General features: G+C 33.4%; 1 protein-coding gene and 1 long non-coding RNA gene across 2 annotated transcripts; one reads left to right on the top strand and one right to left on the bottom strand.

Annotated features, from left to right (window-relative positions):
• Positions 1-7,209: 7,209 nt before the first annotated feature.
• LOC142526349 (uncharacterized) lies at positions 7,210-18,728 on the bottom strand. The gene is made up of 8 exons (XM_075630681.1): positions 18,421-18,728; positions 11,662-11,870; positions 11,354-11,586; positions 10,885-11,134; positions 10,594-10,739; positions 10,080-10,285; positions 9,888-10,012; positions 7,210-7,878 (listed from the first exon to the last, which is right to left on the bottom strand). The coding sequence occupies exons 1-8, from the start codon at positions 18,654-18,656 to the stop codon at positions 7,301-7,303; spliced, it is 1,983 nt and encodes a 660-aa protein (XP_075486796.1). The 5' UTR covers positions 18,657-18,728; the 3' UTR covers positions 7,210-7,300.
• Positions 8,058-14,466, top strand: LOC142526350 (uncharacterized). The gene is made up of 2 exons (XR_012815236.1): positions 8,058-8,808; positions 13,411-14,466. It is a non-coding gene; the product is annotated as an uncharacterized LOC142526350 (long non-coding RNA).
• Positions 18,729-24,572: the final 5,844 nt, after the last annotated feature.

Consider the following 24,572-nt stretch of genomic DNA (forward strand, 5'->3'; position numbering starts at 1 on the left):
GAAATTCATAACTAACAAACAGAAAATCATAAATAATATGTTTATCCATTAGACACTAACCATGTAATTTTTAAATTTGGTTCAATAAATATAGAAAGTGTAATACACATGCCAAAAATGGTTATTCGAGAGACATGATAAGATAGAGGATGAGAAATAGAAAACATGGGCAGAGATAAAAGCATGGATAGAAAACAGGGTGCCACATATAGCTGACTGTGGATGAACACAGATAATGGAATTTATTAGCATCCCTCAAATTCTAAGGTTGAAACATATATCATATATTTAACGATTATTGTAAATATTTGTACTTAATGTATTTTTGAAAAATTTACAATAAAGAGAGTTGACTTACTTACACTTTATCATTCTCTATTAGGTAGGAATACGTATTTGAAAACCACGTTTCTTGTGAATACACCATATGGACGCTCTAAATTCCCATCTTTTACCAATATTTTTGTAGAATTTGGTGAGACTCCTCTTGAAGGTGCTACATATAGCTGACTGTGGCTGAACATATGGTTACGTAAAAATATGCCAATATTTGGGATTGTTTGACCTTGTACTTTGTTTATTGTCAAAGCAAAACTAAGCTTTATGGGAAAATTTTGACGTGTCAACTCAAATGGTAATTCAAAATTATCTTTACTTTTCAAGGGTATTCTATGTAGAAAGAATTTGGTACCTTTCTGAGAACTTGTTATGATATCAGCATCTATAAAATTTCTACCAAGACTGTGACATATTAATCTTGTTCCATTTGCATAGACCAAGTTCAGGCACAACATTTCTGTAAAGCATGATAGGACTTCGTACTTTCAATATGATTTTATGTGGTGGCAAACAACTTGGACTAAGGGAATTCAAAAATTCTTCTTGAAAAAGGTCGTGATTGTCGTCTTTTACACTATCCCAAGAGTTATACTCTTTTTCCTCTTCAGGAAACTTGAGAATGAACATTTGATTAATACTGTCGATATCAACATTTTTTGGTGTGATGATGGCTCTATCAACTATATAGTTTTCTTCATTAACATGATTTACCATATTAGAAAAAACAGAATCAATCAACATCTGAATTGATTGCTCACCTTCTCATGGTATGATAATTGAATCTAGTAATTTTATGAAATCACGATTCACAGAATGTTGCAATCCATCACCTATGCACAAGAGATATTGCGAGAATTAAATATCTTGAGCAGATCTCAAATTTTGTTGAATGTGTATTATCCTTATGCAATGTCGGAATGTTGACCTTGAAATACTTACAGCAATTTGTTCTGGCTTTGACCCTTGTTTAACAACCGGTCACACTTGTCGAAAATCGCAACCACAAACCATTGCCTTCTTCCCTCCAAATGCTATTTGATTTTCCATACTATCTTGGAAATTCTTACTGACGGATTCAAAAGCATAGCGATTTGCCATTGGAGCCTCGTTCCATGCTATAGCTGTTGCACGCCTAATTAGATCTGCAAGTTCAGTCTGTTTTTTATTTTGCAAATTGTTGATGCGGTTGTTCTAAGTGAAATTTGAAAAAATGAATGTGCAGTTCTTCCACCTAACAAAAATGTCGCCGCTATTCTAGATGTTGCTACCACAATTATAATTTTACCCAATTTTCTTAAATGTACCAACATTAAGAGGTATAAAAAGTTCTAACCAATAAGTCAAGGACCATCAATAAAGAAAAGTTTTGATTGATTATGCATAATACTTTCTATGATGGTGTCAAACGCAATCCTCTGTTGAGCATTCAAACATTCAATAGATCTCAAATCATCATAAAAAATTTGATAAGAAAGCTAATCCTCAATTATTATTGGTAGCGGTGCATCTTCTAAAAACTCAGCACTTATTGATGGTAAATCAAAATCATCAAGTTCCTTTTTGTACTGATGCAACAACCTTCGTATCTCAAGCAATAACTTATTGATGAGTAAGTTACTTGATGAAATTTCTTTATCATAATATTCACACATGAAAAGATGGAACTCATCCCAGAGTTCTCGAACTATTGTTGTTTGACAGAACACTAGTATGAATACAAATAACCTTCTCAATGAAAATGACATTCTAACAGAGCATGTTTCTTGCAAACATTGCTTTACATAATCATCATGTTGGAGATCCTCTCATTTGAGCAGAATCCTTAAATGTTGAATATGTTACCCCATTCACACTCATCATATCTTCAAAAGATGTTGGGCCCTTGACATAGTTTAAAAGGATACGAAAATAAAACATCTTACCTTCAGATGGCTATACAACATATACTCTTCCAACTACTTTATTGTTGCTTCTTCGACGAATCCAGTTTTTTCAGATTTTATCCATCTGTAATATTCTGGAAATTTTTGATATAAATACTTTCCAGTCAAGTAAGAATCACAATTTATTTTGAAAAATTCTGTAAGCATAGTCTTCGAGCTGTCATCATCTGCAAGTAGATCACTTACGTGTTGTCGGGAGTCAAAATAAATCAAATGTTGGTTTGGTGTATGTAGTTGTAACCTAATGACTGAAGTATACATCCTATGAACTCAAATGATAAAATTCGCCACAATGCTTCACACAAAAATCCATCTTCCATCCACGTACTGTTGGATTTCATCACAATTTTACCCATTTCGTAACTCTAGTGCAACCCGATCAGGGCCTTTATGGATGTATTTGTATATGTACTTGACACATTTAATCTTTCCACATACTTCAACATTAATATGACAATCACATTTTAATAAAATCCATGGATTATACGGGACAACCCAACCATAAGCAATGAAAATGTCGCCATTGTTGGGAATTGATACTTGGCCACCTTCACATATTCGATACAAAGGATATGAATCATTTACTCGAGATTTGTATTCCGCAAATGGCTTTCTAAATTTCTTCTTACATTTACCATTTACCATGCATGGACAATTAGGATTGATTGATCCACAAGGCCCATGTGTCATATGATGAACTACTGCTTTGTATATATTGGGTTCTTCTGTTTGTAAAGGTATTTCAGCAGGCACAATTGAGTCAAAGTGACCGGGAGTACACAACTTGTAATTATTTTCAAATATGACCAACATATGAACATGTGGAAGCCCTCTTTGTTGATACTCAATGAAGTGCGGACCTTACCTGAAACCCCTCTATCCACGATGTCTTTCTTAAACTCCTCAAATTTTGAGCGAAATATCCTTGTAATCAAATATGGATGGTCTTGAGGTAATTTCCTAGGAAGTAGTTGATACTTTATCTCATTCCAATTCGAAGGAGATGATATTGCAAAGAATCATAATAGCCAACTACGTCTTGAATGCTGATAAAATTTCCACCGAATTCCTTTTATAGAAATATCTCAACTGCTCAAAGTTTCTAGAAATTCGTTGTCAACAATGACAGCTGCAACTTGAGATGTTGATGGTAAACTATATTGATGTTCATAATGGTTTTTGTTGCCTGATGATGAGCCTATAGATAAGTATGTCTTGACATTTATCAATTTTTTGAAACACGTGCACAAATGGATTGTGTTGATCAAGCATGTTTTGAATCTTAAGCAGCAATTCTCGTCTTAGTTCTGGATTTTCATGAAGTCTATTGTCGATATTATGATTTGTGTCTACAATCCACATCTGCATGTACCTTGGTCTACAATTCTCATTTGGTAAAAGACTTCCAATCGAGTGATATATTGATCCATGGACACGAAATATGTAAATTCCACGCGTACTGGTTGCTAACGACTCATCTATGTTGACTCCCATCGATGTAAAAGAGAAAACATGATTGTATGCCCTTATGAACTGCCGAAAATGTCTACCTTCCTCGTTATCTAGATCTGCAGCATACAACTCTTGGAATTCAATGGGAGAAGAGATATGATCCAAATTTATATTTCCATTTCTACAGCAGAATTTTGATGTTAATTTCACCATTAAACAATAGAGCTTTACAATGTATACAAATTCTTGGGTCAGACAATTGTCACCGATAATTTATCTCACTTTCACCGAAATTTCTTCCTAGGTTACGATATCGACGTGTACGTGAATATCGTTGTATGTTAGTAATGACATTAATTAAAGTTAATTCCTGCAAAAAATTTCAAATTAATCTTCAAACTAACAATGGTAAAAGAAATTGTTGATGTAAGAGTGAACCAATAAATTATATAGTGGAAATTTATTATTCTAACCTATTCGCAAACCTCGTTTTTAAAAATAATTTATTTTCGAAATATTTGACGATATATAATATGTATTGCAAATATTCCAAATACTTCTTTTCTCTCATATTTCTTAATTTAAATTGTGAAATGCATATAAGCGCTAATGAAAAAGTAATATATTTCATATTTTATGTTTAAAAAATAATATATTTCTTATTTATCTGAATTTTTTAAAAATGAGAATAATTATTTTAAATAAATTAAAATATTTCTACGAAACTCTAAAAATAAGACATTAAAAAAATGTATAATGTGTTCAAATTATATTTTCCATGTTTAAAAATATATTTCATGTAAGATGCTTTCTAGTTAATTTTTAAATCACCTTCTGAAACTTTTAAATGATTAAATATTTGTGCATAAAGTTTTGAAAATTAAAACAAAAATAAAAATCAATCCCCTGATTGATACACTCTCATTGAAGTCATTAAATACTAAATATAGAACTTGAGAGAGAAAATTGATGACATAAACAATAAAAAGTTTTTTTAACAAAAAAATAATACACGTGTATGTCACAAAAAAAAATATAGTGAGACAATTATTTAGCAAAGTAATACTAATTAATCAAACTTTTGATTCAATTATTTATTTTTATTTAAATGCATTGAAATATATATATTGCTACGACTATCTATTTGGATATAGCAAAGTACCTTCATGAACAGAAGTTGGTCCTTTTAATAATAGAGTAATAAAATAAAAATAACAGGCAAAATATTCTCTTACTTTTTTTTAAATGAAATTACTTTCATTAATAACTTTTAAAATATTCCCTTATTTTTACTCATATATCTATATATATAAAAGCAGAGTTGTTGCTAAATTTAGTAAGTTTCCGCCTAAATGACATTCTAAAAATGGAAATAAACGAAAAATGTGGTAATATATATTATAATAAATGTCTAAATATATTTAATCCATTATTAAAACTGTATATTAATGTCTGTGTGTATAACTGATTGAAAATTGAATTTCTCAGAGAAATTACAAACCAAATTAAATTACATTTCAAATTTCAAATCCAGAAATTAAATTTCATTCTGGGAATTATAAACCAAATTCAAATTGTTATTCAAAATTTAAATATGAATTCTGAAAATTTGAAACATGTTTAAAAAATTGTGCTCCGTTGAAATCATTTTATTAATTTAAAATTAATTACAAAAATTCGTCTATATTTTAGATGAACTAATTTTTAATTTGATTTTATTTTTGATATCTAATATATTTATTCCAATGATAGTATAAAATCATTTTTCTCTTCAATATATTAACTTTAATCTTAGACAAACAATTCTCGAATTATTATAGATGATTAAAAAATAATCGTATGTCAATTTAATATAAACTACCATTTTTATTATTTTGTTATTCATGCAAAATAATATAAACAAGGAAAATTTGTTAATTAACATATTCGGAATTAAAATATATGCATGGAATTTGACATACTCAACAGGAAAATTTTGTTAGTTAAATTACTTCAAGGCCAAAATTGATTATGTAGTTGTATAGTAGGCTATTGTTAATAATTCTCTTTAAATAAATTTTTTATACTTGAATACATTTATCTTGTGAGTTATCATTATAAATATTTCTTTTAGAATTAGTTCCATTTATTTTAATTATTTTTTGTTATAAATATTTAAACAGAAAATATGGATTTGAAAGCCAAAATATCTCAACAACTTAGTTTTCATGGTTTAGTCAAGATGCTGATTCCAACATCAATATATACGTTAAGTGATATTACAAAAGATATGATTTCTTTTAATTAAATAAAGTACTTTATCTCCAACATAGATCATTCTCTTAGATTATACAATGACACTAAATTGATCGTGACAAGGCTCGGAAACCATGTTTTGGAAGGAAAAATTCTTACTGGAAGTAATGCAGATCATAAAGTGCTTATTCAAAAAATGTCATTGACGCCTTCTGATCTAAGACTTCTTTTTAAATTTCAACGAAGACAGTTCAGTAATCTTTGATTATATCATATGCAATGATAATCAACAAAAGTCAGGGGCAATCATTGTCTCATATAAAACTTTTTTTTAAGAACCCTGTTTTTTAGTCATAGTCAATTGTACATGAGTTACAAATCCTAAAAGTCTAAAAATTTTGAAGAGCAACCCGAAAAATTCAACGACAAATGTTGTATTTAATGAAGATTTTCAAAATTTATAATTTGTTTTTGTTTTCTAATTGTATGATCTATAATCCATTTAGTTTATTAGTATTTTAATTTAAATTATTTATTGAAATTAAAACCACATTATAAGTCTGTATCATGTTTATCATTTTATTTTGTTACATTTATTGTTTTCTACATAGTACATAAATTTATATGTCAATACAATATAATTGATAAACACATTATATCATTCATTGTCTTATACAAGCGTGATATTAATTTTCAGCCGAAATACAAAAATGACTTTTTTATTCAGTGTTCCATTGTTAACATCTATATGTATATGAAAACAATAAACATTTCACTTTGATAAAAAATCACATTATAGAAAAAATAAACAAATTATCATACATGTTAATTTTAATAATCAATTAAATAAAATAATTGTTCGTGCATGGTAAGCACGCGGGAAAACTAGTTCCCATAACAATTCACAATAATCCAAAAGGAAAAAACACATCAAGTACAACCAAGGATTACCACAGAAGATGGACCAACCACCGACCCTACCATTCTTGATGCTTTTAATAATAGAATGCTAAAAATAAAATAATAGTCCAAATATACCCCTACTTTTGCCCATATATTCCCACTTACTATTCACACTAATATAAAGAAAAATACACACCAAGAACAACCAATGACTAGAACGAATTCTAAACATTTGCTCTTTTATAAAGATAATAGATAGATAGAAATAGATTTGTGGAGGAATGAACGCTGAATGGAATGCCATCGTTCTCAATATAGCGAGAGAAGAAGATCAGTATAGCGATGATGGCTCTAGCTTGAAAATTTATACAAGGGATCAATATAGCGAGAGAAGAAGATCAGACAACAAACAACAGTCTCCTAACCCACTATGCCATCTTGTTATCTGCTTTATGCATGTTTCTAATAACAGCAGTCACTTGCTCAATCTGATCTTCCCCAGAACAAGAAGACAGAAGAACTTTTGCGGTTCCCCCATCGGGATAACAACCACTGTCAATCATTTCTTCAAAAATTTCTACACACCTAGTGTACTGTTTCATTCTAGAGTAAGCACCGAGTCTAGATGTCCAGGTCACGACGTCTGGCCTCAAGTTCTTATAGGAAAGTGACATAAAAAGCTCTTCCATTTTCTGAAGAAACCCAGCCCGTCCATATATGTTGATCAAGATGTTGTAAGTGCTGATATCAAGTCTGCATGCTCCATTCTCCATCGCACTCAATACCTGTTCCATTTTCTCAAAATGACCTAGCCGGCCGTATAGATTCAGCATCGTGTTGAGGATAAAAGTATCTGGCGCGAGCCCAAACTTGTGCATATGTTTAACAATTTCTTCACATTTGGATGAGTTGCCCATTCTTGAGTAGGATGATAAAAGCAATGTGAAGGATTTCATGGTAGGTGCTATTTCGAGGCGAATCATTTCATCAAAGACAGCTTGTGCACCTGAAATTTAAAAAAAAAAAAGAAGTTTTAGAGACTAAAAATAGAGTAAAGAGAAGAACATGAATACAATATTTATGCAGTTTGGAAAATGGCCTACCTCCACAAGGGAAAAGTGAAACGAAAACGTACACCTTCTCGGAAAGCTCGTTCAAAACTTAGTTATTTCATGTGGACTGCTAGTGATGGATAGATATTTAGAAACAATGGAAGTTCAAAACGCACAAATAACAGATGAGAAGCGCCTCTTGTTCCAAAGATAGATATATATTAGTGGGCAAATTAATATTTATAGCTCCTAATCACCATTTTTTATGGCCTATAGGTGAATCGAGGAATTGAGATGAAATGCCGAAAGAAAGGGAAAAAATCGCATTTGTTTCCGTGTATGGGTGTCATGCCAAGGAAAGGAAAAAAGAGCAACGTACACACATTTTGAGGCTGTAGGCACGGCTAAGAGAGGTCTAAAAGATTCAAAGCAAGAAAGAAAGCATGGACTCGTGTTGGGATTATATTCAAGGATAAATCGTGTCTTTTGTGCAAGATTTGAAACACGATGACAACAAGAAAGACGGAAGCAAGACCGTTAAAAAAGAAGAAAAAGAGAAAGGAAAAGGGGCCCATTTTGCTTAATTTTATGAAAGACCCGTGCATATCATGGTGTTGGAGGCTCAAAATCGAAGAAAAAAACCGCCGCTAGGGTAGCAGGGTTAATTTTTCCTTTTGGAAAGAAAGTTAAGATATTTGGGAATCTTGTCTTTCTTAGATATAAAGAAAAGGGGCACCGACAATTAGAAAAATCTGGAGCCCCACATATTTTCAGCGATATCAAACGCACCTTTCAGCCAGAGTTTGGAAGAGAATAGCAGGAAAGGGAAGAAGGAAGACAGAGGGAGGAAGAAAAAAAGATCAACTACGGATGGACGTCGAGAAGTCAGTCTTATTACTAAAATTTGTTCTTTATTTTATTTTTGGATTGACGAGAAACATTAGTTAGCATAATTTTTCACTGTAAGTATGAAGTATGAAGAATATTAAGGGATCTTTCGGTCGAAATATGATTTCATTATTATTGCTTGATTGAATCCTGAATTTCTTGAGTACATGTTTTATTGTTTTTAATGCTTTCAAGATTAGCTACGTTTAAATGATTTCATATATTATATAATATAATTGAGATCGAGAGATGAAACTATAATAAGATATAATGTCATAGATTTCGATTGAAATATAGATCGATATCAAATGCATGCAGTGATAGCCATACTTAATCAATCAAAGTCTAAAGGTTTTCACCTAGATTTAATGTGATACTGATTTATCAAACAATTCAAAGAGATTTAATTGTTATAGATTGATATTAGGTTTGCTATAACTCGAAATAATATATTAATTATCTAGGAAAACTCGAACATATGGAAATTCAATAAAACATAACATGAGATTTGTGAGGGATTGTAGTGGTTACACCTCCTTGCTATTTAATTTTTAATTGTTTTGGTTGGAATTTGAGTTTTTGTCTTGTTTTATTTTTGTTTGGTTTATTTGAATTCTTCTATGTCCTAGGTTAAATGTAGTTAAAATACTTTTATTTTGTACTTGTTAGTTAGTCCTTATATATATATATATATATATATATCTATGCTAGACTTGATTTTAATTTGTGCTATAAAATTGTTATTTATTTATATTAGATTTATTTTGGTTGAAAAATAGAAATTTAATCTCATGATAAGCTTCTGTAAGCAAATATCTTACAATTACGATATTGTTCCTGCATCACTACAAAAAACAAGTTCCTCAGTTCCTCAGAACATGTATGAAAGTCCTTGGTACTTATTTAATAATGTAATCAAATCCTTCTATATGAAAACAATTCTAACCAAGTAAATTTGACCTCGGTGTATAGCATTCAAAACAGTCTATAAAGTGTTTCTCATATCCAAACGTGCTCTTTCTCAATTAACAAGTCATGACAAATTTGCAAAATAAAATGAAAACACAGATGTTACCTCCATGAAGACCTGCTCTCCCATAAGCGTCAACCATTATATTGTATGAGGCTCTATCTGGTTCACATCCCATTTGATGGATAAGCGCAAAAATTTCTGCAGCACCAAAGGGAAAACCTGCACGACTGTCAAAATAGTAGATTGAGTAACTTGTTAGATGGTTTGGGTCTAAGTGAATTTTATCAACAATACCTGTAAGCTTCCATGAGGGCGTTGTATGCATATACATCAGGGTCATGACCTGCTTCTTGCAGTTGTTCAAAGATCTCTTCTGCCTTTTCACAAAGTCCATCTCTTGCTAATGCATTTACCAAAGCAGTATAAGTGCAAATATTAGGTTCACACTTTTTACTCCTCATCTCACCAAATACCTCCAAGGCCATGTAGGATTTATTTTCCTGTCAATCACGAGAAACTGAAGGTGAAACAAATGAAGCCTATACACCAAAACAAACACCTGGTAGAGAAATAACGTCTGGACATCAAAATATATCAGTGAGCTATACAAACTAGCACAATCAATTTCAGCATCAAGATTGTATTTTTACTAATATGAAACTTACGATAGATGTGAGAAGTTAAATCTATCTTTGGAGGGCATGCAGAGGCATACAAAAAGTAAGTAAAATGATGTATTACATCTAACGATATTCATTCCTGGAAATGATAAAAGACATCTTCCGCAATAAAACTCATAAAGGATCACCTTTCCATATAAGTTGATCATCATTGTGTAAGTCTCAGGAGAAAGTTCACAATTCTCTCTTTTCATCCTCTGGAAAATAGTAATAGCTTGCTGAGAATTGTTTCCTTTTACAAGCCCATCAATATATGAATTATATGCAATGGTACCTGAAGATTTGATGATAAATTATGAGAAATGCATGATTCAAATGTTAATATTCCTCCGGCCAGTTTTCATCATAATTCGATATTATTCTTATATATCTAATTTATGTTTAAAGAAGATAACTAGATCATTTAAATAGTCACATACCTGGAGGAAGACCATTTTTTTGCATCTCAACAAAGACAGCTTCAGCATGCTCAAAGAACCCACATTTACCGTACACTTTTAAAAGAAGTGCATAAGTATCCTCTGTAGGGATGCATCGAGCTTCAAGGAGTTCAGCATAGGTGGATTCTGCCTTTTTAAAATGTAATTTTTGTCCATAAGCCTCGATAAGTAGATTATAGCAAATTACATCAGGCTTGAAAGGGCTCCTGCGTGTTAACCATTCGCAAATCTGCACAAAGATTTATAGTGTACTTATCACAAACAATACAATTCAAATAAAATTATTAAGTAATACATTCCAAGCCACAGAGGTAGGGTGAACATATTCTTGTCTCCCTTTCCCAGCGAACTAAATCAAAAATTGTTGTTTTTCATAAACTAATACATTCTCAAATAATTTTAGGCTTATTTACAATCTAAAAAAGATAGAATGGTATGAGAAATGTACCGATATGATTGGATCCCATTTTTTTCTGAGACGAAGTCTGACCACCACGTTGATTAAGTCATCCCAAGTGGTGTTAGTAGGAGGCAAATTTCCTAAGGAAGACCAAATTCTATCTATGCTTATGTCCTTTTGAACAAAGTCGAGAATCTGCTGGGCAATGGGGCTTAGCACAGGGAAAATTCCATTAACGAATCCAGATCCAAACTTCCATCCTTGGCCCCTCAAAGAACCACCTGAACAAAATGAAGGCTTCAGCATCACTGCTGACTTCACCCTGCATCTGTAAAAATCAACTCAGTATTTATCACCTTTCTTTCTCGAAACTTTTTTATGATTGAAGCTTCTCAGTTTCCCACGTTTGTCAATGAAAATGCTATCACGTCGGTCAATGAAAAGGCTGTCCTTTTTCCATTTCCCGATAGATTCAACACTGCTATCTTTTCTCCTCCGCTTGTATTTATCTTCAAGGTGTCTATGTTCATTTATAATAAAAGTTGAAGGGCTTTTGACAAAGATCCTACAAATAAATAGGCAGATAAGACATTGCAGCATATGTCCTGTGAGTTCTTACAACATATGAAGAAACAGAGAGTAAATCAATAACATGACAGGACACTTCGAAGTTTGGAGACATAGTCAACAAAATTGTTAATCAAATCCATTGAATTCACTTAAACCATCATTAAGTTAGAATGATAACAAGTGTTTTAAGGGCATCCAAAAAAGAAAAAGAACTGCATTGTTGGCCAATCGAGACGAGACTGCCATGATGAGTTTTTTACACCATAAACTTCTTGGAACCGAAAAGAAAGGCAGCAGTCTATGATACTCAACCAACAGAAATATACAAATTAAATTACTTATTTTTTGCAGATAGCAATTTAGAATGCGTGAAAGTGGTGAAAACAAAATAAAAGGGCAAGAACGAGTAATTCATCTAATGATATAATAAAAAGGAATTGAAGGTTATAAAGAGAGGAACTACAATCAAGAAGAAGAGACTTGCATGAACGCACACATAGACCACAAAATTTGATTTGATTTGGGTTTTGCTCAAATTACAGAGATTGCTTTATCTTTAGTATTCACTTTCTCAGAAAGTGTGTACATATATATAGATACATACATATATTTAGATACGCACACATATGATTAGTACAATTATAGTGTAAATAAATAGGACATTGATTTGAATTTTCTTTGTTTAAGTTATCTAAACAATTAAAATGCCTTCGAAATTGTGAATTTCAAATGGCTAAATATGAATGCACCCTTAAGGAATATACAAGTTTCTTCTGTTGTAGGCCAGTTCATTAACAAACAAACGGATTATAAACTTACGAAAAAGTTGCATTTTTAACTCATCTAACAAAGTAAATCTAAGAAACACAGCGAGAAACTTCTTAAATAACTTCAGTGTAAGCTGGTATGTTTATCAGCCATCTCGTGACGATGATTATAACATGAATATATCTGAACTTAGATGCAATTGTAATGCAATTTTCATTTTTTTTTCCTACACCAAAAAAATATAAATAAGCTTCATAACAGATATATTCTAATGAATCTTGTAATGAATCTTGAAACTCCTTTAGAACTTGGGACTTTTTGAGAATGAACCGTAAATCTCCTATTTGCTGAATCTGACGTTGTTTTTCACTTGAAGCTATCATGGAATTACGTCATTCGCATTTACACCTCAACCTTTGAGGTTCCTGAGCCATGTTGAGAAAATAAACATCCTTATGAGGTGTTGGCCTCTTTTGTATGTTGCTAAACACAATGATAGGGATAAGTGTAAGTTGGGACAAAAGAACACTAGAAGCCCCACTATTGTTTATTCTACAAAAAAGAGGTGGAGTACACGTGGGAAGAGAAATATAGAGGGGGACCGAGTTAGTTAGGCATTCAACATGTTTTTCATTGTGTGTACTAGACTCTTGCTACGGATATTATTATGTTTGTTACAGAGCATTGCCTTCGGGATTTTACATCACTTCAGCAAATCAATATATGGTTCATTTCCTAAAATTTCTGTTGCATCGTTCTTAATCCAGTGTTTTCTTGATTGATTTACATATAAACCTCTATCACACAATCTATACCTTGCCGTATTAGCCTGAACTATGGCCAACAACTCAATCATTGTCAACTGCCAAGGTACAGGAAAGTAAGGAATTCTCTTAGTTTTCTTACGCTTCATGTTTTCTCTAAGAATCTTTCCTTAATGATGAGCTCTAACATTATATCTTTTACATTTCAATTTGGAGGATCAATTAAGAACAAGTATTACAATCAAGCTCAATATGATGAAGTAAGAAGTGAATTTGTCTGTCATGTGAGTGCCTAACTGGTTATATACGTTGTGATAAATTTGTGGATTGTACTTGTTGATACACTTGTGGTAAATTTGTGATTGCCTAATTGGTCTTATGATTTTTTAGTAGTTAACACATATATGAATGATTTTGAATGAATTATTTTGGATGACAAATACCTAAACCATATTTTGGTTGAATGATTTAATGAGTCTAATTCATTTTTAGTCGTAGATATTGTAATACTGTTGTATGTATATTTGTTCAATTTTAGTGAAATGAAAAATATTTTTAACTTCATTACTTTATTTAAAAAAATGAAGTTAAAGGTAATTCAAATCCTTCAAAAATTATTAAATTAGTGCAGTGGTAGTCAACAATTACTTCAGTAAATTAAAATGAGTGAGAGTAGTATAGTGATAGTTGACCTCCTAGGAAATTCTCGTGCGTCAAGTTGCTGACGTTGCACCACTTGATCTGGTTGGTTAGGTGGGCCATAAAAGAGTACACTAGATCTTAACGGGTAATATTCTCTCTGCTGGGTACATGGCCGATGGTAGGGAAAGGTGAAGACTGATCTCTAAGGGATATGAGACAATATCAGCAGATAGAGACGCACCACCCATAACTCATGAACCTAACAGTCCGATCCATTAGCACCCAAGTAGGTGCACTCTGTGTTGCTAGAAATATAAAAAAATACAGTTGCACTTTGACTAAAAGTTAAAAAACAAAAGGCCCAAACTCAGCCCCAAACCCAAACCCAGCAACCCAAGTCCCCAACGTAAAATAAAAGGAGTGGCCAGAACGCGTAGAAAAAGAGAAAGCGCAACAGCAGAAGTGCATAATGAAAAAGAGAGCGCTGCAGTGAAGACCGAGAAGTTGGTTTGCCTCGTACCAATTTTGAAGACAAAATCCGTCAGGTCTTATTTCTACTTCATCTTGAATAGCTACAGCAGATTGCTAATTTGTATACGTATGTTTATGTAACCTAAAATGTGTTAACTGAAATGTAGAGAAACTCAAAATATTATTATTTATTTGATGTTGTATATTTGATGGCTGAATTTAGTTGCATGCATTATTGTGAATTTTATCTCAGGATATTAATTTAATGGGCATCCTTTGTAAAAGTTTAAAGTTGAAAGCTGTTAGAATTGTGAGACATGATAATATTTTTACTTCTCACGCGACTTGTCACATACAATGTTACTTCATTGAATTAGGAGCAAAAATATTGGCAAACTTTAATATTTATTTTTTAGTCAATATAAATAGTGTAAGTCAAAATGTGATTTCATATTGGCAATAAGTTTTAGTGTCTGTATGAATTATGAAATGGCCTTCATCCCACTGCCCACATCATTTTGTCTAAATTTGTATCTTAAATATGTTTATTTTTTGCATATTAACTTATTTCAAACTCATGAAATCATGGATATTCATATTTCATGGTTGTAAATTTCACTCAGGTTTTACTTCAGTTTTAAGTTTTAATTATGTAATATTTTTGTTTGGTTTCTGCATAGTTTATTAGTTTATGTTATCGTATATATTGAATTACTAATATAATATGTCGCAATTTTTACTCCATATTAATGTCAGCTTCTGAAAATTTGGAGAATCGAAAAGATCCTGGCTGGAACTATGGGAAATTAATCAATCCAAGAAAAACTAATTCCGTGTAATGTGTTTATGTGTCAAAATTCTCAAGGGAGGAATTTTTTGTCTCAAGCAACATCTTGCTGGAGGCCATCGAAATGCCAAAGCATGTCCAAAATACCCTGAGCATGTTAGAACTGAAATTAAAGTTTACATATAAAAAAAAGAGATCAAACAGCAAATGCACATGAATCCTAATTTTGATGAATTTGCTGAGCAATTGAAAATTTTCAAAGATGATGATATGTTTCCAATCCCTCGAAAAGAGAAACAACCAATGTTAAATTCAACAGCGTATTTCGCCACTATCCCCCCTGTTTCTCAAGTCAAAAAACAAAGACTGTTGGTCCTCTTGATTATTTCTTTGTCAATGATATGGATCAAGTTGTGAATCGAGGAAAGCCAAAAAAGACCAAAAGATTCAAAGAAATATGATGAACGTTAGAAAAAAGTGGGAGACTCTGTTGTGCAGTATTTTGTCAAATAGATGTACGATGCAAGTATTCCGTTCAACGCTAAAAAGTATGATAACTTTAAGGAATTTTGTAGAGCAGCATCTTACTGTACTCATGCTTGGAAGCCCCCAAGTTACCATGAAGTTACGGTAACTTATTTAAATAAAAAATACAAAGTACGAAAATTCTTTTGAAAGGGTACAAAGCAAACTATCAAAAATATGGATGCACATTAATGGCTGATGGATGGGCGGATGGAAAAAATATAACTTTGATTAATTTTTTGGTGAACGGTCTAAGAGAGACAATATTTTTGGAATATGTGGATGCCTACGGCTTTTCTCATACATGTATCAAGTTGTTTGACTTATTTGAAAAGTATATGGACCAAATCGGTCCAAAGAATGTTGTTCAAGTGGTTACAAAAAATGCATCTGTAAATATTTCAGCAGGTATGAAATGTGAATTCAAGTGGTTAATTTTAATAAGTATTAGATTTGTTCATAGTTGTCAAAGGGGACGCCACCAAGTGAGGACCCTGTACTTGGGGTCATCCCAGGTACAGGGATTTAATAAGGCGAGCCTAGACGCTCGCCTGGACTAGCCTTGGAAGTTGGAAGTTCACTCAGGCGCCCTTAGTGAATTTTTTTTATTTACTTGTTTAAAACGAAAGGCCCAAACACAAACCCAAAACCTAGCAACCCAACACTCACATTGGAATTAGAAGAAGAGAACGCTGAACAAAAGAACGAAGTAAGGACATCTACATCTTAAACAACCAGAAAAAGACCGATTTCACATCTTTTGGATGAGGAGGAAAAAAATTGATGTTGACCAAGAAAAATACAAGTTCGAAAGTTCTGGGGACTTTGATGATTCGATGAAAGAAGATGAACTTGATTTGAATAATTTAAAAATTTTAATCATATGTTACTAATTACTACGAACTTATTAATTATTTTTTGTTTTGAGTGACATTGTGACTAATTATTTCATATTTTAAATATATTTATTCTAACATAAATATATATTTTTTAAATTTAAAAATGTGTGACTTGCTTCAGTAAGGCACGCGCCTTGTGCCTTGCGCCGTGCGCCTTGTGTCTCAGGCTCCATGGTCCTTATCCGCCTCGATGCGCCTTGCGCCCTTAACAATATGATAAAAAAAGGATAAGACTGATTTCTAAGAAATATGATACAACATCAACAGCTAGACAAGCACCTCTCCCTATTCACGAGCCTAAGAGCCTGACCCGTCAGCACTCAAATAGGTGCACTCTCCGCTGCCACAAGTATAAAGAAATAAAATTGCGTCTTGGCTAATATCTATAGTTTTTGACCTAGTGGTAAGCGCTTGATTCTAAATAAAGTAATAAAATAAATATACTTCAAAAATTTCAAAATTATGGCGAAGTAGAAGAAAACATTTACTTCATTACAATTCAAACTATGGTAAAGTCGTCCGGATCAATTATTTCATTAACATTATACTTTGTTGCAGTCACATATAATTAAATATTTCGCTATTTGATGAAACAATAGAGGTAAATGCAATATTTTATTTCACCACAATAACAAAACTGTGAAGTTATACAACTATATTACTTCTACAATCGATGTACATACCCCGTTAACTGACGATACAGACGTAGTAAAATATGTATTTACTTCATCAATCAATGCTACATATGAAGTAATATAAGATCATTCACTTCATTAATTTACGAAATCGATTAAGTAAAACACGCTTTTGAATCGGTCTAATTTCGAATCGATTTTGCCTCTTTAGACCGGTCAAAGACCTCGCTTTTTTATGGGCTACGACCTTGATTTCAATGCTAAGCACCTTTTTACTTCACGTGCATCTATTTCGGTATTTATCTCATGTCTATTACTTTGTTTAATATTTGAAGTATATCACCGAATTTCTACTGGTGCTTTTTCGAAAACAATGAACGAACAAAACATGCTATTATTAGAACAAACTGGCACTGTAGCTCTCATCGACCTTGAGCATTCTGATTGAGCCATTCATGACCTTGTATTGTAAGCAATTGTACGTACATACTTTGGCTCACGCGATTTCTTCTATTCCGACCCTTGTATAGTATCATAGTTAGTATTTACTGAGTCGGATGACTAACCATTAGTGTTGAGCGGCCTTCAGTGAATTCAAAATTTTAGAACATGGCACTAAAGAAATGTTGTGAGAATAAATTTTTTGACTCTAGGCATTAAAGGGAACAGTTTGTGCTAGAAACCATGCACGTACAGCTGAGATGTATAGTATGTTATCAAGCAATACTTATATTTTCTAGGTACTATTAACGTGTACGACCGTATGTGGAATGTGTGTAAGATACTTGTGAAGTTTCTATTTTGGCTAAGCACCAGTGTTAAGATTTCTGGGATGAAATCCAATAGATAGGGGGTCATGAGTTGTAATGCCTAAAGCTATATATATGTCAGATACAAGTCACAGGCATTTTAAATTAAGAATTTAATAGTAATGGCACCTTGCTATGTACTTGGCCTAACTGTATAGTCTTGTATATAAAATAAATTTTGGTCGCCCCTCTTACCATCTACCTAGACCAACCATATAAGAATAGTAAATTCGTTATTGTTGCACCTGTCATCTTCTTCCTCTGCGTCACTGGGTTCTTGAATCAACAGTTTCTGTAGGTCATCATCCGTGATATTTTCTTGGAGTTCCTCGAACTTGGCTTGACATCTTGAAGTGGAAATCGAAATCCCATCGAACCCACAAGTTCTTGAACGAAACAGAAAAGTAGAAAAATGGGCGGTGGTGGGAACTTTGGGAACACAAGCAATGCAACCAGCAAGGTTTGAATAGGCGGCGGCCATCTTCACTCTGCTTGTTTTCGCTCACAGCCTTTGCTTTGGAGGGGATAATATCAACAATCCTTCGTTCAACCAATAATTGAGTCCCACGTAAGCCCAGAACTGGGGAGACTGAATTAATTTTGTCGGAGGAAAACAACTATTGAATATTAATATATTCTTTTAAATATTTTCACAATATTTTTTTATCACATATGTTCACATTAAATTATTGACGTTAACTTGTAATTTATTTTTTCATTACTTCAAAAATTATTATATAGTGTATTAATTCGATAAAAATTCAACCTTAACTCAAATTATTATTATACTGATACAGAATTATAATGAAAATATCCCAAACCACAAATTTATCACAATTACAAAAAAAAAAAAATTATTTGAAAGATGAAGAACTGAATTGAAATGAAAAAGAAATCCTTCTTTATTCTGTAAAAATATTTACAAAGATCTGATACAAATGAAACTCAAGCTCGCTTAAATACATGTGCGGAAGATCAGAGAAGTAAAGTAGAATTGAAAATGCGACTTATATTCTAGTACTCCCCTCATGGAGAATGAATATTTTGAATGCCCATCTTGACTTGTAATCTTGCTGGAAAAAGTGGCTTCGTAAATAAGTTGGCAGCTGTAATTGAGAAGAAACATGCATCATTTCAAGGAGACCCAGCTTGAATCTTTTCCTGAACAATATGACAATTAATCTCGATGTGTTTAGTTCTTTCATGGAAAGATTAGATTAGAAGATATGCTTGGTTGTCAGAGAACAAGACTACTGGAAGGGGAACTAAACATGTAAATCAGTGAATAATGTTTGACATCAGGAACCTGAACTTTATGCAGCTTTCTTGAGCCCATAAAGTGATTTATGCAGTTTAGATAGTGATTTAGGAGGAAACAACTCCCCCTTACGCTGTTGAAAACCAGGGGGCAAAGCCATGCATACTTCTTCATTTAACTCACCGTGCAGAAAGGAATTATTGACATCTAATTGCATTAAAAACCACCCACGTACGACAGCTAAGGCTACGAGAATCCTGAATGGCACATCGGAATAATTTTTGAAGTAGGACATATAGGAATTCAAGTCATGCAATACACTTGATTATCTTATTTAACTTAATTGTTTTTGGATATAATCCTGCAGATTACATAAGCATATTTATAAACCGAATCTCATATTTTCAAGACTTATTAACTCCACTCTTTGACTAGCTATTCAACCTTCCTAGATGACATTCAAATTACTAGTAAATATCTAGAAAATGACTCTATAATTTAAAAATTATCTTAACAGTCTCCTTAATTTTTAATTTTCAATTGCTACTTGAACTTCTCGAATTTCTCCTTGGTAAATGCTTTGGTTAGAAAATCTGCAACTTGATTATATGTGTTAATAAACACCATTTGAATATACTTTGTGCTTAATAATTCTCGAATAAAGTGATGTCGAAATTCAATATGCTTTGAACGAGCATGAAACACTGTGTTCTTTGTCATTGCCACAAGTGACATGTTATCACAATAAATTTTTGTTGGCTGACTTTGAACTTGCTGCAAGTCACCAAGATTTATCCTTAACCAAGTTGCATCACATGATGCTTCTGTTGTTGCAATATACTCAGCTTCAGCTGATGATAGAGCAACTGTCTTTTGCTTCTTTGAGCTCCAAGCAATCACTTTTGAGCCAAGACAGAATATGTATCCAGAAGTGCTCTTCCTGTCATCTTGAGATCTTGCCCAATCGCTATCAGTAAACCCAAACAAATTGTTGTCTTGATCATTGACATAATGCAGTCAAAGCTTTTTGTTCCTTGCAAATACCTTAGGATTCATTTAGCTGCAGTAAATTGAACTTTGGAAGGATCGGGCATAAATCTTGAAACAACACGAACTACAAATGAAATATCAGGCCTCGTACGAGTAACATAAATAAGTGATCCAACAAAACTTCGATAGATTTTTGGATCCACTTTTTCAGACCCATCATTTAGTTGCAACTTCTCACTCGGCATCATTGCAGTGCTAACATGCTTGCAATTTGCCATCCCGAATATTTTGAACAAATCATCTACGTACTTTTCTGGTGAGAGAAAAATCTCTCCATTAGCTTGTCTTATTTGAATGCCAAGGAAATACTTCATCATTCCAAGATTAATCATTTCGAAAAATGCCATCATTTTCTCCTTGAACTCCTTCAAAAAAAAAAAATCGTATTAGTTCCAAAGTAAATCAAATCATCAACATATAAACATACCACTATAAAATCTTTCCCATCCTTTTTCATATATAGAGCTGGTTCATTCTTGCTTCTTTCAAAACCATTTTTGAGAAAATACCCATCAATTTTGCAATTCCAAGATCTAGGGGCTTGCTTCAAACCATACAAGGCCTTTCGTAGTTTGTAAACCTTATCTTATTTTCCTTCAATCAAGAAACCCATTAGCAATGAATCAAGTTTTATTAAACTCGAGTTGAATTTTGCAAGTGTTTTTTAGGCTTTCTCAAGATCATCCTTGACTCTGCAAAGCTCGAGATCTTTTTTACTTAACACAACTTCAAGTCGAGACACATATTCTTTCAGGTCTGCATTATTTTAGAGAGGGTCGAATTATCTTATTTCTTTTGATCTAATCTTTGTATAGCTCTTTGTACATAGTCTGCACACTTTCTAAGGAGAGTTCATCCGAATCAACATCCTGGATTTCTTGATTGCTCGAGTTACCATTAGTTTTAGCATTGAGACACAAAGGTTTTGAAGTGGTGTTACGACCCGGTGTTGCAGCACTTGAGGCAACACCTAGCGGGTTGACTTGCAGCCAGCGTTTTTCTTTCAAAGCTGCAGACATGGAAGAATGATATTCTCTTTTACTGGATTCCAGTTCTTCTTCTGAGTCATCATCACTAAAAGAGACGGTCATGCCTTTGTTCTTACGAAGTCTGTTTGCACATTAATTTGCATAATAATCGAGTCCAGAACAATCTTTGCATTAGACCGAATCTAGTCTCTTAAGATGTGGTCGAGCCATCAATTCATTCCTTGGTTTAAGATGTCCTTGAGAAAGGACAGGTCTCTTATTCTTTTCAAAAATGACAGACAAAGGTTTCGGTGGTTGAATGATTTTTGTTGGGTTAAGCGTGCATGATTGAGAGTAGCACTGAGATGGGTGACCTCTTGAGAAGTTCTCATGCTTCAAGTTTTTGGCGTTGTGCCGCTTGATCTGGTTGGCTAAGTGGGCCGTAAAAAAGTGACACCTGATCTTGACGGGTAATACTATCTCTGCTGGGGACATGGCCAACGGTAGGGAAAGGATAAGACTGATCTTTAAAGGATATGAGACAACACCTAGCAGATAGACACGCACCTCCTCGGACTCATGGGCCTAACAGCCCGACCCATTAGCACCCAAGTAGGTTCATTCTGCTCTGTCACAAGTATAAGAAAATAAAGTTGCACCTTAGCTAACAACTATTGTAAGGTCCAAAATTAAGATGATGTAATCAAACTGCATTTAAATCTAGGAGAAAATGGAAAATAGCTAATTAAATGATTTTAATTGCTTAATTGAATATGATATGCATAATTGCATGTATAAAATGTATTTTCTACAAGAATTCATGTAAACCGTATTTTTAAAGGTTATTCGAGATGCGATCGAAGAACGGAGACCAAGGGCTGAAAACAGAAAAATATTTTTATCAAATAATTGTTTTTAATTATTTAAAATAAGGTTGATGCTATTTGATATTTTGAAAATAAGGCGTTTTTAGGTTATTTTATACGCCGAGTCGTAATTTTTAACGGTATTCAATTTTCGACGAAAATATAAATTTTTCGAGGACTCGACTAATATTTTCACGAACTTTCCTAAACGAAATATTTTAAATATGTACTAATGAGCTTATTAGGCCTATTATACCATTGTAATGGGCTTAGGCTTACACTAGGAATTTTATATCAAATATTAAAAAGCCTAAACCCTCCCCATTTTTTTTCATAACACACGCCCCTTCCCCTCAACAACAAGGACTCTCCCCTCCTCCTCAAACACACGCACACACGAGTTTTTCTCTAGGAAAAGCCACGATTTTGCAAAGGAAATTAAGCAAAGGTTCTTCGTCGCTGTTCTTCGCTTCTCAACGTGTTTGTCGTGCATAATATACGCAAAGGCACACCATAAACCTTCTTTTCTCATCTATCACACCCTATTACGTATTGGAATTGTGTTTGCATGAAAATATGTTTACCATGAATTTAAATTTCTTTTTATGCACTTTCGTTTGAATAAATTATGTTTTCATATTCCAGAACTTGATATATTATCGCATGAAGCGGCTTCCATGTTAGGGAATCAAGAAGGGAAGTTTTCTTAAACGAGTATAATGGCCATATGATGCATGGTTAAGGTCTGCACACGCCTAGGAGGAAGCTTGATCAAATTACATTATAATATGAAATGATTTTCTGTTATTGCTTCTGAAGTAAAGAATTTTTGTCTCGACTGATCATTCGTTCCTGACGGGGTCGAGTGATTTCCTGGTCCTCCGCCGACCGGGGCTTCCCTCGGCCACTAAGCGATGGGGTCGACCTGTGAACAAGGTAAACCCAATGGGAACCAAAAAACGGGGGTACCCTATTCAATTCAATGGAGGACTTCTCCATTCTTCTTTATCTGGGTTCAAATCCTACTGAGAGTTCAGCCTATTTGCATTCAAGCGGTGAGGCTCCTTAAGTCTAATAGAGGTATGGCGGCTAGGGCGGCCCGAAAAGAGCTACCTACTAAGATAATCCCAAACCAAAGCTACGTCGGACCGGCCTAATCGAATTGTTTGGGATTCAGAAGTGCATGTAGGGTTCTAAGGTTCGGTTAGGAGACTTTGCGGCGTGCGGTTCAAACCAGGGCTCGACCAGGGCTCAGGCTGGACGTGACACGGGGTGAGGAAGAGTCCTAGCCATGCTAGGACTCAAGCACGATAGTAGGGAAAGAGCCCATGCAAGTTGGGACTATTCCCAAGCTAATAGGAATAATTGTTGTGCGAGGGAGTCATGGCTCGGCCAGGGTGGTCAGTGCTGAGCTAGGTTAGGTCCGGTGATGGCTTCACAAGGGGCTGGGCTCGGTGGTGGCTCGAGGGTAGGAGTTCTAGTGCAATAGGTCTAATGTCCGGTTACTCGTACAAATGATTACAGATGCGTTTATGTCATTTATTATGTGGTTATTTGGCTCATTATGTTTCACGTGTTGATTGAAGTATTGATAATGAGATTGAATATGGTGACTAGATTGAATATTGACAATAAGATGTGTGAATGAAATGGTGTCATGAACATTGATATTGAAATGTACGAAACGAGAATGAAAACTATGACACTTCTTACGGTTTTTAGCATAGGTATTTGAATATGAATCATATTGATACGAGGCCAATTTCATTAGAAATCCAATGAGTACTAAAACTTTTAAGTTTTGAGTTTTGTCCAAATCCATTGGGAAACAAGGCCAAAATCGTCCCAAAATGTTTAGTGTGTATCGTCGTTTTTGTACTGACACATGTTGGGAGAATGAGCATAACCTTTTACTCCAACCTTCAAATGACAAGAAACTAATTTGGGATGCAAGCCAAGACATAGGGCTACAACTTTCTTGTTTACCACTTGTGGGCCCTTAGCTCCTAATCGTTATTACAATGCAATCTGATTAGGGTTAACTAATTACAGCGGAAAACGAGTTTAAATTTTCTTTACAATGAGCCCAAATCATTTTATTTGAATACTAAAAATAGTATTTAATCTCACGTCATAAACATTGCCCACACGTAATCAAAACCAATCATATACAAACAACTCATATCCTCGGGACATGCCTCGGTATATAGATACATATACATATATACTGGGAACAAGACATAAACATAAAACCT

The sequence above is a fragment of the Primulina tabacum genome, chromosome 15 (assembly GCF_025594145.1).
Source record: "Primulina tabacum isolate GXHZ01 chromosome 15, ASM2559414v2, whole genome shotgun sequence".
In the NCBI taxonomy this organism is placed as follows: domain Eukaryota; kingdom Viridiplantae; phylum Streptophyta; class Magnoliopsida; order Lamiales; family Gesneriaceae; genus Primulina; species Primulina tabacum.